The sequence below is a fragment of the Mus caroli genome, chromosome 8 (genome assembly GCF_900094665.2).
Source record: "Mus caroli chromosome 8, CAROLI_EIJ_v1.1, whole genome shotgun sequence".
In the NCBI taxonomy this organism is placed as follows: domain Eukaryota; kingdom Metazoa; phylum Chordata; class Mammalia; order Rodentia; family Muridae; genus Mus; species Mus caroli.
In genome coordinates, this window is record NC_034577.1 from 67401062 (window position 1) to 67417897 (window position 16836).

Here is a 16836-nt window from a genome sequence, read left to right on the forward strand (position 1 = left end):
GCAAAAAAAATCTTCTTTGATGTGGGTTGAGAACTATACTTATCTATTTGTATAAGAATTGAGTAATTTACATATTTAACCACATAACACATTTAAACAACATAACAATTCAGTGAAGAAAATATTACTATTTCCATTTATCTAAGAAAACAGAGACTGATTAATTAATTAATTAACTCAAAAATCATACATTATAAATAGCAAAAGGAGCTTGAATTCAGGCAGGCAGCATTAAAAATGCTTTATCAACCAAATGTTACACAGATGTACAATGGAATGGAACTATTGGGAAAAAGAAATATATGTGAATTCAACCTACATGTGTTTTTCATACGAACTCATTACTTATATCAGTGTGGTGTTTCATTTTGAATGTTCACTTGGCACAAAGTAGAATCACCTGGGAAAGAAGCCTCAATAAAGAGTTGTCTAGATTATATTATTCTATTGACATCCTGCTGATATATTTTCTTAATTGGAAGACCCACCCTAAATGTGGGTGGCATCATTTTAGGGCTGGGTCCCTGGCTGAATTAAAAGGAAAAAGTTGTTGACTGGCATACAAGCATTAATTCATTGTTCTTTGTTCTTAACCATGAATATGATTTGAATAACTGCTTCAAGTTCATGCTACCTTGATTTACTTGCAATAACAAACTGTAATCTATGATCATAATCCAAATAATTCTATCTATCTATCTATCTATCTATCTATCTATCTATCTATCTATCTATCTATCTATCTATCTATCTATCTATCTGCCTGTCCATCCATCCATCCATCTATATCTACCTACCCATCTATCTATCTATTCTTCTTTTATACATTACATACTGACCAAAGTTTCTCCTCCCTCCCTCCCCTTTCCCCAAAATCCACTCTTTATTTTAAAAGATAGCAGGTCTTCTAGGGATATAATAAGTTACAATAAGACTAGGAACAAATCTTAATATCAAGTCTGGACTAGGCAACCTAGTAGAAAGGAAAAGGTCCGCAAAGTAGGCAATTTTGTCAAAGATGCCCCTCACTTACACTGCTAGGGGTCCCAAAATAGTACCACACTACACAAACATAATGTATATACAGAGTACCTAACTCACACCCATGCGGGGTTAGTGTCTATGATCCCCTATTAGTCCTGCTTAGTTTATTCTTAAGGGCAGTGTTCTACTGGTGTAGAGCCCTCTGGCTCTTACAATCCTCTCTTTCCATCTTTTGTGGGGGTTCCATTGGCTTCCCTTAGTGTTTGCCTGTGGGTCTCTGTATTCATACCATCAGTTGCTGGATGTTGCCTTTCTGATGATCCTTGGGCTAGGTGCTGATCCATGGGCATAGCAGAATATCATTAGGAATAAAAACAAAAAACATTGAGTAATGCTAGTTACAATTTAAGCATTTGCTTATTTCTTAATCTCTTTATTGGTATGGAAATTAATATGTTTTTGAACTGGAGAGTAGTTATCTTGTGGTCACATGATACTAAGGTGTACTAAAGAAGGACATTCTCTCATGACTATGCCTTCTTGTTGTTGTCATATATGATAAGTGGAGAAGTATCAATACTCTTTAACATAATTTGGTGACACAAGCCTGGAACCCCTGGATAGAAATAATATCAAGGCCAGCCAGGTTTACATAGAAAGTTCTAGACCTATTAGGGCCACATAACAAGACTGTATCTCAAAAGACGAGAGAGAGAGAGAGAGAGAGAGAGAGAGAGAGAGAGAGAGAGAGAGAGAGGAGAGAGAGAGAGGAAGGAGGAGGAGGAGGAGAGAGAAAGGACATAGTTCTTTAATAGTCTGAACTTTATGGTAATGTTCCTGTAAGGTTTTGAATAACTAATGTAGCCATCAATTCTTTGGCTTCTTTCTTTTAACATTTGGAAATACAGTTATATGCTATAGCTTTGGATTTTGACCTTTAGCATATACAATGGCAACCCAAGGTGCCTGAGATTGATTCACAATTAAGTAATTATGATATCTTTAATAAGCCAAAAATATTGTGATTTTTTTTATACTCTATGCATCAAGCAAAACGTATACAATTTTCTTTCTGATGAAAATTTGCTAGCTTACAGAATTAATGTGACTTTTCCGGAATCACACAGCTGTTCAAGTGACAATATTTAGAACTGGTCTCAAATTTACTTTTGTATTGATAATTTTTTATAATTAACAAAGATGGCATAGCTGGTGAGAGTGCTTACCACCAATTCTGGTTAACTGAGCATGAATCCACATGATGGAAAGAGAGAACCAAGTCTTGCAAGTTGCTCTTCGATATCCACATACATATTGACACATGCATCCCTAGAATTGCTAGTAAATAATTTCTTATACAGCACACATAATGGTTTTACTTTGGTAACACTACATTTTTTTGTCAAACTTAAAGCAATAGTCAAAATGAATCAGAGTCAGGCTTGTGTTAATAGTTGGTTTTGTGTCTGCAACCCTACAGGAGGAACAACAATATGAACTAACTAGTACCCACACAGCTGTGTTTCTAGTGCATATGAAGCAGAGGATGGCCTAGTCCTCCACCCCTCTAGGAGGAACAACAATATGAACTAACCAGTAGCCCCCAGAGCTGTGTCTCTAGTTGCATATGTAGCATAATGATGGCCATTCATCAATGGGAAGAGAGGCCCTTAGTATTGCGTAGATCATTTGCCTCAGTACAGGGGAATGCTAGGGCCAGGAAGTGGGATGGGTGGGCTGGGGAGCAAGACAGGGGGAGGGTATAGGGGGCTTTGGGGATAGCATTTGAAATGTAAATGAAGAAAATATCTAATAAAAATGCCTTAATAATAATTATAATAATTATAATAATAAAACAAAACAAAATCAAAAAACCTTGCCACTACCAAAGGGGGGGGCAGGGCAGAAATAGTTGGTTTTGCTGAAATTGTTGGGATTTTACTGTTTGGGATTGTCAGACTCCTTGATGTTAGGTTGTTTGCAAAATATGCAAAGAAAGTACTTTTTGTTAATTTTTGTTTTGAGAAGTATTGTCTTTGAAATATATACACGTAAGAGAAGTATTAAAAATGCAATTAGAGATTATACTGGTTTGGGAACAAGCCAATAGTAAGTTCTCTCTAGGTTCTGGAGCCTAACCATACATAAGTAGTTCAGTAGGTTTACAGACATGAATTCCCTCCTATTGAGTTGGCCTTAAGTCCATTAGATAGCTATTGTTTACTGCCTAGACATAGATTGGTGCTTTTACATTTTTTGAGATATAATTATGGCCATTGTTATAGTTTATAGGTGTCATAGCTGGCAAGACCATTGCTTCCTTTTTCCCTTGGTAGCTTGAGTATATAGCTTTCTAGCATCATGAAAGGTAATCCTCAGGGAGGCGATTTCTGGGTATAGCCTGTATGATTCCTTCAAGTCTTGTGTCTGAAATGTATGGTCTCATCAGCATATTCTAGTCTCATCTTCAGATTCTAGTAGGAAAAGCATCATGCAAAGAATGTAGGAACTGCTTTCTGGATATCTCCATAGGCATATTCTATAATTATGTCTCAAACTTAAAGCAGTTGTGTTCCATTTCCCAGCCTTCTCTTCTATATACCTTCTTGCAGTTTGTATTCATATTGTCCATCTAATTACCTCAAAACTAAGCAATCAGTCTATACTTCCCCATTGTTATGTTTTTGGTTGTCAAATAGATTAGATTAAGAAATGGGCAAGGATTAGTGAGATATATCTTTGAATGTAACTGTGAATGATTTCCCAAGGAGGACTAAATGAAGAGAGAATACTTGCCTTGAATGTGGTAGAGCCATATCATGTTCCAGAGTCATAGAGTGACTGGAAAGCTGAACATCTAGTATTGCCCTTTCACTGCTTCTTATTAATTAAAGCTATGAAGAGATGAAGCATTACAGCCACAACGGCTTCTGTTGCCATGACTGCCCCATCATAGTGGACTGTGAGCTTGGTCTAGTTTCATTCCTATTGCTGTGATAGAATGCCAACCAAAGAGCAGCATAGGGGAGAAAGGGTGAAGTGGATATTTTTGGTTTTTTTTTTTGTTTGTTTGGGAGACTCAGTTGTGTTATGTGATGTTTTTCTGTAAACTGTTTTATGAGAGAATTTTTTGCTGAAGAAGACACATGGGAGGAAGTTTTGCTGAGAATAGACGCGTGGTGTTTTTCTGAAAGTAGCCAAGAAAAGGGGCATGTAATGCTTTGTTGGAACAGATGCTTGAGAACACACATGATGTTTGGGAAGGATATAAATATAACCCAACAGACAGTGGGCAATGCTGTTTGGTATTGGTACACCTTGCCACTCTTTGCTGATCTTCATTTGTGCTGCTTCCTTGGACTCCAGCCAATTTTGTAGACCCTTACAATTTCTTCTGGATTGAACTGACATTTCTGATTTGTGAATGGTGTTTGTGAGTGGATCATGGATTGAGCTAGCGTAGCTGTGAACTGAACTATTGATATCCTGACAATGCAAATTGGATTCACTACAGAAAACAACTATTTTAAAACCTGTCTACACCCCCTTTGACCTATTAAAATTTCCTTTCCACTACCTCTGTTGGGTGGTGGGCTCAAAGAGAGGTTAAAACATTTAAGTACATGTACTAAAGTAAGGTTTTTTTTTTTTATTTTGTTTTTGGTTTTTGGTTTTTGGTTTTGTTTTTGTTTTAATAACCCTGCAAAAGGGCTTATTTTAGTTTATTTTGGTTTCAGTCCACCATACAAAATATGTCATAGGCAAGAACCTGAAATAGTTGGTCATTTAGTATCAAGAATGGAAAGAAATGATATATAGACATGCTTTTTTGTCTGCTTCTCTCAGGTATGTTTCTCTTCCTATATCCTCTTCAGGGCCTCCTGCTTAGAGAATGGTGCCAACTATAATGGGGTGTCTTTCTATATCAATGAACAATATTCCCACAGGCATGCTCATAGGTCATGTTCATCTTGATAATTTCTCAGTTGAAGCTCTCTTCCCAGTTGTTTGTTCCCAGTTCTAGTTTGTGTCAAGTTGATAGTTAAAAACCAACCACCACAGGGCCAAAATAATTCCTTCCTCTCTTTAGTTGCCTACATCTGGTATTTTTTTTTACAGTGATGAGAAAGTTTTTAAAGATTATATGTGAACCTTGAAAATAGTCTTCCTGGAATTTACACATATTAAAAGTGATTTCATGGTCCACATGTTTAGTAACAATAAAGGGAAATAGTTAAACTTTAATAAAGCAAATGGATTCAGAAAGACATTTCTTACTCCTTTACTGTTTGGTCTAATACTTGGTACTCTTTCTTTGTTATGTAAATCCTCACCCCATCATCAATCCAATAACACACTTGGACACTACACTTAGAGGACCATGCTTTGGAAATTTTATTTTTCCATTTCTTTCTAAAGTGAAGACATTTGGTATTCCTTGGAATTCTCATATCATATTCATTATCCAGTTTCTCATAGTTAACAAATCAATAGATAAATGTGGAAAATTTCTCTGTTTAACCCAGAACATTTAACCACTGAAGGGAAGCTTCAATTTTCTTTATGAGATCTTTTCTTAGCTTCAGCCTCATTCTCTCCCTTCCAGTATGCTAGTCTCACCTCTACAGAATAGCAGAAACTATTTTATTTCCAGTACATCCCTAGACACTGTGTAGCAAGCTAGAAGATAGATTAACTATATTCAGCCTTTATTCCTTGCCCTCTGCCAGGCTAATCTGGAGTCTTGGCATGACTTAGTTACTTTAGCCAATGTCAGTCTAGTAAGTAGAGAGAGCCAGAGAAGATCACTTTGATGCCACCCCACTAGCATGAGGTTGTTATAGCTAGTAGGGAGTAGCTAGAAGAGGAATGTGTCATTGAGAAACACTTCTGTCTTCATGCTTCACACTTACCCTCAAGTCTGGTTCTAGTCTGCACTTTCAGTGATTGAGGCCTACTTCTCCCAGGATTGCCTTCTAGTGGAAGAACAACTAAGTTTAGGGCAAATGAAATCATCCTGTGGTATTTGATTTGACCTGTGCTCTCATTTTTGTTTCCAGTTGCCTGCCTTGAGTTGGCCTGCTTGCCCATACTGTCCATAATTACTGGTCGTCTTGCTTACTACTATTGTCAAAACATTTGAACTTTCTCTTAATTGTGGAGTCTGTGCTTTTCAGTTTTCTTTCATGTCGTGTTTCTACTCAATAGAGCTACACATAACCTGCAGGGGAAGGATCAAACAGTGCCCTATCATAACACAGACCTCAGTATGACCAGTGACTTCTGTGAAAGCAGCACCCTGATTCTGAATCTAGTCTGATCAAATTAGAAGAAGCATTTCACTGTTGGGAGGAGGGGGAATGAGAACACAAAGTGACTAAGTACAACAGTCATAAAACTGAGTAGAACCTGTTGGCTACAGCTATAGATTGAAATGAAACCTTCTATTGTCTCCCCTAGAGCCAAGATGGCCTGGTATATATACTCATCCATGTATACAGAACAGATATATTTCCACTAACATCTCTTGAAGGATACAACAGCGAGTAAAGAAAGTACTGGTCTTGTGAAATGTATTGATGGCTGGCTGGGGGTGAGTGGCTATGATTCTTTCCTGGAATCAGAAGGAAAATGACTGAGGAACAAATCATGAAAGAAAGGATACATAAAAGTCCTCACCTTTAAATTACAGCACTACACCAATAGCAGTGTGGAAGAATGAAATCCCAAGGATGGGAAAGCAGACTTGCAATGACTTTTCCTTAGAAGAACTTACAAAAATGCTAATAGAGGGGCAGAAGCCTGAGGAAAGGGATCTCCCAACTCCAAGGTGCTACCCCGAGAGTGTCTGCCTTTCCTACTTTTGTACTATCCTTTGGCTTGTTACTGCTGTCTGTTTTTTGGAAGAATTGTATTTGTTATAGTCAGAGTCCCTAAAAGATATATCTTGTTGGAAATGTTAAAATCATTCTTAATTGTGAAGGGAATTCATTACTGTTGCTTCTCCTCTAAGAACAATATAGTCTACCAACAGGAATCAGACCCTGAACAATCCTACATCGGTGTAGAGAGCAGAGAGATGGAGGGGAGTCCGTAAAACTAGATTTCCTGCCAGAAAAGCTTGGTTTGGGATTAGAGAGCTGCCACAAGAGACATAAAATGTCTTGCCAAGGGGAAGAGCAGGAAGATTCATTGGGCTCTCTATTTAGAGACAAGCTTATAAAAGTGTGGATCTGGTAACTGTGCTTTTGAACAATAACCCCCATAGTCCCTTTGGCATGAGTACTTTAGTCATTCCATATGTCTTCCAGGATAATTTTCTAGAGTGACTTACTAGTAAAGAACGTAGGTACAATACAAAGAATTGTCAGATGTCTCTATTGTAAAGAACATTCCCAGAAGCAGGACCTTGCACATCAGTTGGAATCAGTTCTGGATGAACAGAACACTATTCCCTTTCTACTCCTCCCTGCACATTGCATGCAATGATCCTTTTCTCTAAAGCCTAGGTGATGCTCCTCCAGACTGTTCATCTTTACTAAGTGGAAGAGATAATTGTAGTATTTGAAATGAATTTGATATTTAAAAATTGCTCTTGTATTTTAAGGGAAAACCATTAGGAAACTGAATCTGAGCATCAGTAGCAGCAGTAAAAAAACAAACTCACCTTTTCTTAAATACTAACAGGCTAAGAGAATTGTTTCTGAATCACCTCAGCCATACTCTCTCTTTCTTTGGTTGACTTACGTCATTTACTGTCTGGAATATTCTAGAAATCAATTTAGGTTTTTAAAAAGTGCCCCATTCAGAAATTCAGAAACTCTTGGAAACTTTATGTAGGATTTCAGCTTCCAGCTTTTAATATGGCCATTCTAAAACAGACTATAGACCCTTGATTGGTCAAAAATAGATTGACACATGGTGGGAATCATGAGGAAGATGTTGGGATACAGGGCTGCATTTTAAGTAGTAAAGGTAACAGGGAGCAAAGAAAGATCAGAAGAAAACACACCTCATTCTGATGTTTTAAAGTGCTTTAAGATTTTGCCTGAATTAAAGTGACATTATCTTCCACTTCAGGAACATTGCATCTCATTTTAGAAAGTCCCAAGAACCTCCTCTGATTTCTGAAGTGATGAGGTTTTGGTGCCATGAAGTACTCAGCCCTTGGAGAGATCTGGAAATAGATAATATGGAGACAGAAGATCCCTTTTCTTAAAAGCCATGTTGAATTCAATGCACCTATTTTCTACTAAGTAGACTTATTCAGGGGATTCAAGTGGCCCACTAACTTGTTTGCTCATTCCCAGATTGCTCTCAAACACACAGTCAAAGCACTGGGACATCACATGCTTGTGCTTCAAGGCTGCACATTCAGGAAATGGAAGCCCTCGACACAGCTTGGTAGCAGAAGATTCAAATCAAAGTAAATTGTGTAAATTAAAATTAAATTGCAAAGCATTTGGACAAAGCAGCATGCTAGTATAATCAGGAAAGTGGTGATATTTGCTCTGTGATAATGCAGGCTGGAAGAGAAATTGGGGGTGTGGGGCATTCATCATCAGTCTCTCAATGTACTTCTGAACTTGGCAACCTAGACTCATTTTCTTGTGTATTTCCAGCATAAAAAGTATTTGACTTTAAAATAGCCAAAATGAGTATACTTTAATCACATTCAACCTATGAACAGATGGACAAACAGTGCTTTTTATAAATGAGGCATACAAGATGACTTGCATATGAGCCAAAAACTGGGTAGTAGCAATAGCTGAACCAATCTCTAAAAGTGATTTAGTATTTAATATATTATCATATAAGCATCAGCAGTTGAAATGAAATTTCCTATTCAAATGTTTGTTAAGCTTGAGGTCTAGGGCTGGAGAGATGGCTCAGAGGTTAAGAGCACTGATTGCTCTTCCAAAGGTCCTAAGTTCAAATCCCAGCAATCACATGGTGCCCTCTTCTGGTGTGTCTGAAGACAGCTACAGTGTACTTACATATAATAAATAAATTAAATTAAAAAAAATAAGCTTGAGGTCTATAATGCTTAGACACAATTAACTTACTAATTAATTTCGTATATCTTTTCTCACATGTTTCTCACTTAATGTTTAGATCTGTCTCTGAAACCCATGTGATATGATACTTTGATTATGTATTTGTCAATTATGTTCAAGTGACAACCAAAATGCAGTCATGGCTTTTTGGTCTTTTCACTTTCTTATAACGAGGGAAGATTATGGGGATCTGCAGACAAACAGCATGGTCTCTCAAGGTGAAATTGGCTTCTAGACCCAGCCTCTAATGACCCATAACTTCCTGCTCTAAGGAAAGCTATAGGGACTCATTGGTAGTCAAGAATCTCCAGGAAAACTATCATTTCTCTCTTTAATCACAATTTTGTAAAGATGTGATAAACAAATAATTTTCAAAATTTCATTTGGAGAGAAAGACCAAGGCTGGTTTCTGTTTATTTTCTCATAGTAGCAAGAGATTTTCTTGAATAATCTATGCAGTCAAAAATAATGTTGGGATAGTTTTATTTAAACATTAAATTAAAAATAGATTCTTTCCTCATACAATACATTCTAACCATTTCCCCCTCTCTACTCCTCTAATCTCTCCTCCACCTTCCCTCTTCCCCATATCCACCAGTTCTCCATTTCCTTTTAGGAAAGTGCAGACCTTCATGACAGAACTAAGACAAACGCGACAAAACAAGATAAATTAAGACAAGGCAAATGCCTTCCTATTGAGGCTAGACAATACAACCCAATAGGGGGAAAGCAGTTCCAAGAGCAGGCAAAAGAGCCAGAGATACACCCATTCTCACTGTCAGGAGTACCACAAGAACCCAAAGCTATCAGCCATAACAGAGGACCTTGTGCAGACCCATATAGGCCTTGTGCTTATGACTTTAGTCTCTGTGAGCCTATGTGAGCTCTGCTTAGTTGATTCTGTGTGCCATGTTCTCCTGGTGTCCTCCATTCCCTCCGATTCCAGGAGTTGTTCCCTCACCTCTTATATGGGCTTCCCCATTATTGAGAGGAGGAACCTGATGGAAACCTCCAATTTAGACTCTCTACATAATGTCTGGGTGTGGGCCTCTGCACCCCTCCTATTTGATGTCAGAGGAAACCTCTCTGATGATGATTGGACAAGGCACTGATATATGAATACAGAAAAATATAATTTTTTTATCCAATCATAATTGGTACTACACTAGGACTCTCTGCTGTTCAGTCTCTGGTTTCTGGGCATTCAGATGGTATAGGGAATGGGCTTCCTCTCATGGTGTGGGCCTCAAGTTAAACCAGACATTTGTTGGCTACTTCTACTGGTTCCTTGCCCCCATTGCCCTGGGACATCTTGCAAACAGGACAGATTGTAGGTCTAGGGTTTTATGGTTGGGTTGGTGTCTAGGTTTCTCTTTTTGTAACCTACAGAATATTTTCCTGTACTAAAGAGACTAGAATTTTTTTTTAAAAGATTTATTTATTTATTATATGTAAGTACACTGTAGCTGTCTTCAGACACTCCAGAAGAGGGCGCCAGATCTTGTTACGGATGGTTGTGAGCCACCATGTGGTTGCTGGGATTTGAACTCTGGACCTTCGGAAGAGCAGTCGGGTGCTCTTACCCACTGAGCCATCTCACCAGCCCGAGACTAGAATTTTTAATAAAACATTTTAATGAAATTGGACAGACTTATGTAGTATTTCCTTTTTAATTTTAAAAATAAAAAAATTGTGTCATATTATTTCTATTTTAACAAAGTTGTTGTTGGAACATGTTCCCTATGTTTCTCATAAAAAATTTGAAGAACCTTCTTACATTTTAATTAATGAAAATAAAAATTTTATTTGAGAACATGACAATGTATGCTGGTTATCACAAACCTGGCTTAGAAATTATTATTCCTAACTTAGGATATATTGTGAGGCACTATACAGTATGCTTGGTTTTATGAGGATATGATATCATTTCCTAGAGATACTTTTTTTTTTTTTTTGTAATTGAGTTAAACACAATTTTATGAAGACAGGTTTGGATAGTAGAAACTTTAATAACTATTAATTTTTTATTTAGAAAATGAGTATAATCTGAGGCTTGTGAAGGAAGGAGCTACTCTCCTTTGCCTGAGCACATGCTATTCTTGTAATGTGTTAGTGGACAACAGCTAAATGACTAACTGGAATTGAATTTATATTCAAGGTTATAAGAATTAACACTGAATGAGTTAAAATAATTTTTGTTTTGGACTCAGTCAGAGTTTACAGAAAAGAGTTTGAAATCGCAATTATTTTATGGCTATATGTCTGCCTTGTAGATGAAGATTCACTCATAGGCACAGTTTGGGCCACATAATCTTGTTCAGCCACTGAGGCTTTAATACTGTTTTATTGGTCCATATTTACTAGCATATGAAGGACAAAGAATACATTAAACACAGAAATGTATTTGCTAAGAAATGTTACATCAGATGACACTGACTAAGGTATCAGTAATTGTAACCATTTGTGCTTTTTCTAAGCCCACCCAGCTCATGAATAATGTCATGGAGGACTATTTTTATTTATGAATGCTTTTGGCCTTAGCTTAGTCTTGCTCCTCAAATAGCTCTAATTTATTTTAATCTGTTTATTCTAGTCTATGTTTAACACATGACTGGTTAGTTACCTCTCTTCCATTTCATACCTCCAACTTCCTCTGAGCCTTGGTAGTGAATCCTCCCTTGCCTGACTCTTTCCCATTGTTCCTCTCTCTGCCTGATGTCCTTCCTACTTAGCTATTGGCTGTTCGGATCTTTATTAACAGGTAATGCTTTTACTTAGTGTTTAAGAGATTTTCCCTATAATAACCTCCTTCTAGAAGATTGATCCATTCTTTAGTGTTTCCTTTAGTGTTTTATTATTTATAAATTCAATTATTAATTAAGTTGTAATTTTTAGCATAGTACACAAGGTAATAGAGTTTAGTATGTTCTTTTCAAGTATACATTTAATTACTCTGCTTTCATTCACTCTCATCTCTACTGTCTTTCTGTGTGCCTCTTTCCTCTCTAGCTAGTACCTCTTTTTCAGTGAATCCTAGTGTCTTGTACCTTGAGCTGGCCTCAAACTTGCTGTGTAGCCTAGGCTACCCTTGAGCTTCTAGTCCTTAGTAAATTCTGAGATAACAGGCATTAGGACCAAATCCAGCCATGATCATTATTAAAAATTTAGCAATACAAGTACAATAATAAAATACTTAGTTAAAATCCTTAGTATATATTTAATTATTTTCATTGATGAAGTAGATCAGCATGTATTCTTAATTTCTACTGACAGTCTTGCCTTTGCCTTACACTTTCCCATATGCCCTGTGCTAAGGTGCACACAAGCCATCAATTGTGTTTTCTGAAAGGAACATTGGAAGTATGACAGCTTTATGAAGACTGTATTTTCTTATGAAATCTGTTGATTTCACAACTTACAATATATACAAAAAATTCTTTAGGAATTTGTTCTCTTAAACACCAACATGTTAGTTGGAAAAATTTCTGCATCACTTAGAAGTTATTCTTTCTACTATATACAAGTAAAGGCAATTAATAAATTATATGTAGGGATTCAAAGGGTTTTGCTCAAATATTGGTAGAATATAAATAGAAATTTTAAATTAAAGATCTTCAGGATGATCTTGGATTAGGAAGCTTAAATCATCTTGATGTCCTTGTCAATCCTTTTGCCTCAACTAGCAGATGCATAGTTGTGGCAGGAACTTTAACTCTGGGAAGCCTGTACCCATAAGTCCTTTCATTCTGTGATAAATTCTTAAGAAAATACAGTCTTCATAAAGCTGTCATACTTCCAATGTTCCTTTCAGAAAACACAATTGATGGCTTGTGTGAACCTTATCACAGGGCATATGGAAAAATGTAAGGCAAAAGCAAGACTGGCCTCTTGGATATTTGCATGAATAGGACTGGTTTGTTCAGCAGGAATCCCCAATAACCAAGGTTCTCCACATAATGTCCATAGGAATGTATCCATTTTTCATGTGGAACTACTAAAATTTTATCATTGACCCCAAGGACAGTGACAAATTTTGTGACTTTATAATGTCACCACAGGAAGGGCTTGTAGCTGTTCTTTTTCAAAATAAAAAACTGTAGCTTGGGCATAAATAACAGTAAATATCAAGGATTCCAAATTGTGCAAAAATCAATCACAAAAAGGAAGAGAAGAATTTTCAAGCACTAATAAAATGAATGGTTTTTGTGTATCAGGAACTTTTTTAATCTAGGGAAATTATATTAAAGGCACAAAATAGGTCCTCCCCTGTTAAATTAAGAAGAGATTGTACTTAAAAATCAGGTAGTCAGGGAATTTCCATTGAATTTTTTTTTCTCTTTTCTAACTTGAGTAACATTTGTGATTGACTTTTCAGTATTGGGGATCAATCTCAGGGCCATGTTCATGTCAGACAAACACTCTTGCTAAGTTAAATTATTTACTGCTTTATTTAATGTTTTACACTCATGAATCTGTAAGCCTTTGCCTATTTATTATTATCTTCATCAAAATTCATCTGTTTCTATTTCATATATGTTGTAGCTTTCTTTCCAATCCTTTATTTATAAGAAACAGTTCAAGTCTTTCTAGGAAGCCCTCTACAAAGTATTTCATCTCAGCTTTCTCTTTACTTTAAAAACTAGTTATTATCTATCCATTACTGTTCAATATCTGTATGTTTAGGCCCTAAAGTAAAAGTTTTCTTTACATTTTCAGTTGTTAACAATAATCATTTCCAACATTTTTAAATGTTTGCATTTCTTAAAAAAGGTTTTGAAAACATAAGTCATGAGTTCAGCTGCTATGTCACTTCTGTCTCTCACTCCTCAACTCCTATTGTGACCTACCTCTCCTTTCAAATTCATGATTTCTTCTTTAACTGTTACTCTGCATGTGTGTGTGCCTGTATGCCTTTGTTTGTAGTATACTGTGCTGACAATCACTTGGATTGGACAACTTATGTGGGAGCTTGTTTTGGAAGACACTGATTTCTCCTATCTCAACAGTAATTGATCATCTCTGGCTCTTCATCTAAGGGTGGGGCCTTGAGGAATTTTCCCTGTTCACACTGGCAGGTCAAGTAGTTGCTCCTATATTAGTTTTGTCAGGCAACCATATTGTTGAGATTTCATGAATGCATTTCCCTCGTCATGTCTAGGAGATACTATCTAGCAGCAGATATTTCCTGGGTCCCTGGAAATTAAAATCTTTCTTAGAATTCATTGACTCATGGTAGTTCTTCATCTAGGATTGAGATTTTGTGAAATTTCCTGTCTCCATTGGCATGACAACTGATGTTTGTCATGATTGTCCAGGCCTTTTTTATCCAACCACACTGTTAAGATTGTATGAGTATAGTTTCCCTACCATGCATTGCAAGACACTGTCTAGCAGCCAATGAGCTCTGGCTCTTAAAATCAAGACATTATCTACATTCTTCTTACTCTACAGAATTATCTATGAATTATATTGAAACTCAAATTCCAAAATAGTGTTATACTAGAATTCATATGACATACAATACAGTACATATTATAAGATAACAAACTGTAGGAAAGAAATACAAAAGACAGATTTGAGATTTCTTGCTTTTCTACTGACAACCATTGATGACTGTGTTAGATATCAAAATCAGACTTCCACCTCCTCAAATACCAAGGAAAGAGAAATAATAACCATGTGTAAAACAAAACAAAAAACAGACTTCCTCAAGAATCCACTTAATGCAGAAATAAAAATAGACGAGAAGAAATTTAAGCAAGACCAATGCCAGTTTGAAGAAAATAAAACCAAAGTCAGTTTGAGTCAGAGATTTCCTGAATTAAGAAAATTGGGTTTGAAATTCCATGGCCTGTGACCAGGAGAAGCGTGAGCTATAGTGGGTGGGCTGCCCTGTGGATCTCCTTTAGATATGTGGCCAGGAGTCATAATAGTACTGTTTTGTAGTTTCTATATGCTAAAAATTTCCAAGAGAAGTAGGATCTGAGAGACATTGAATAATCAGTCACCATGTTAAACACAAATCATATCTATGAAGAAAAACATTTGGATATGAAGTTTCCCAGGTTCCATACTGGTAGTACATACTACATACATGCTCATAGTAGAGAGCTCACATTTTCATGTTAGTACTGATAGACCATCATGGTTTCTCTGTGGTTTATCCTGCTTGCCACACTGCTGCCTCTCTCAGATCTAGGATCAGAAGTCATTTCCAGCTCATGTTGGGTTGGCATATAAGTGATAAATGGCTGACTTATTTAGAGTAGTAGTTATTCTAATATAAATGTGGGAGCCTGAAAATTATTTAGACTGTCCCTCCCTTTTTGAATAGCTGTGAATCAGTTTGAAAGATTCCCTTCCTTTACATGTTTAATGTTATGCATGATAAATTGATTCTAGTATCTTCATCCATTTTTTTCTTTTTGAGAACTTTATCAACATTGTTGAGTGAGGTTATATGTTAAATTCTATATACAAGTCATAGAACATTTCTTGTTTCAATATCTTTGTTATTGAAGACTAAACTAATAGTAAAGACATATAATTCCAACTTGTCTAGAATCTGGGGCCCGAGGTTCATGAATTCAATACCTGTAAGAGATACAGTGAGTTTCAGGCAAGTTTGAGGAACTTAATAAGACCATGTCTCAAAAGAAAAAAAATAATAAAACAAGAAAACAATCTCCCCAAACTAAAACAAAACAAAACAAAACAAAACAAAAACCTGGGAATAAAACTCAATGGTAAATTTCTATGAGGCCCTGGCTTCAATTTTTACTACTGAAGTGTGTGTGTGTGTGTGAGAGAGAGAGAGAGACAGAGACAGAGACAGAGACAGAGAGACAGAGACACACAGAGAGACAGAGAGAGATTCTCTGTGTGTGATTCTGTATATATGTGCATGTATATATTAATCATCAAAAGAATTTAAGAAGGTAGGTGCATTTATTTTTCCAGTTATCTCTAAGAAGTTTTTACATTTTATTTTCAGGTCAAAGACTATTGCAAAGTCTGATAAAATAGACAGCAAAGTTAAAAGAATTGGACCACACATAGAAATTTTCCAACTGTTCCAGGGAAGAAACAAGACCATATTTACTAAAAGAATTATTAAACTGGTCACCACTGTGCAAGCATTTATCAGGGGATGGCTTGAGCGCAAAAGACTTCAACGAATAAAGAGCAAGGTAAGAGTTACCTTACAGATAAGAATGTCTTTAAATTTTTCTATGTAGATTTATGGTTGTTTGGTTTGGGTTTGTTGTTGTTGTTTTATGACAGAGTTTTTCCATGTAGTCCTTGACTGTCCTGGAACTTGCTCACTAGACCAGGCTCTCCTTGAACACAGAGATCTACCTGCCTTCTGAATGCGGGGATTATGTTGCGGGAAATATTAAAAAATGAACCCACTGATTCTTTGTGCTCCTGTTTCTCTCAACCTACCAACTCTCCAACCCCACCAGGCCACAGGGCTCCTGCAAAGTGAACTCAGTTCGGCTGTCTCTCTGCCTGCCAACTCTCCAGCAGAGAGGACACCCCACACACCCCACGGTCCGCCATCTTAACACCTAATTACTCTGTAGAATCAAAACTCTTAAAGCTTGATTATGGTTAACCACTAAGATTTAGGTATAAATAAAATCACAGTTTACAAGATGCCAATATAATAATTTCAGAGCCAATTGATAATGATAAAAGCTTTATCCCAATTACTCTAACCTTATGAAATCATCATGTTGGGCCTATTCTTCCTCTCCCTCTCCCTCTCCCTCTCCGTCTCCCTCTCCCTCTC

At 36.6% G+C, this 16836-nt stretch overlaps 1 protein-coding gene across 1 annotated transcript in view; it reads left to right on the top strand.

The window, feature by feature from the left end:
- Iqcm (IQ motif containing M) overlaps positions 1–16836 on the top strand; it is a 442098-nt gene that overhangs the window by 228465 nt on the left and 196797 nt on the right. Inside the window, exon 10 of the mRNA XM_021170291.1 lies at positions 16036–16231. Coding sequence (XP_021025950.1) covers positions 16036–16231 — 196 coding nt within the window. The remainder of the gene's footprint in view (positions 1–16035; positions 16232–16836) is intronic.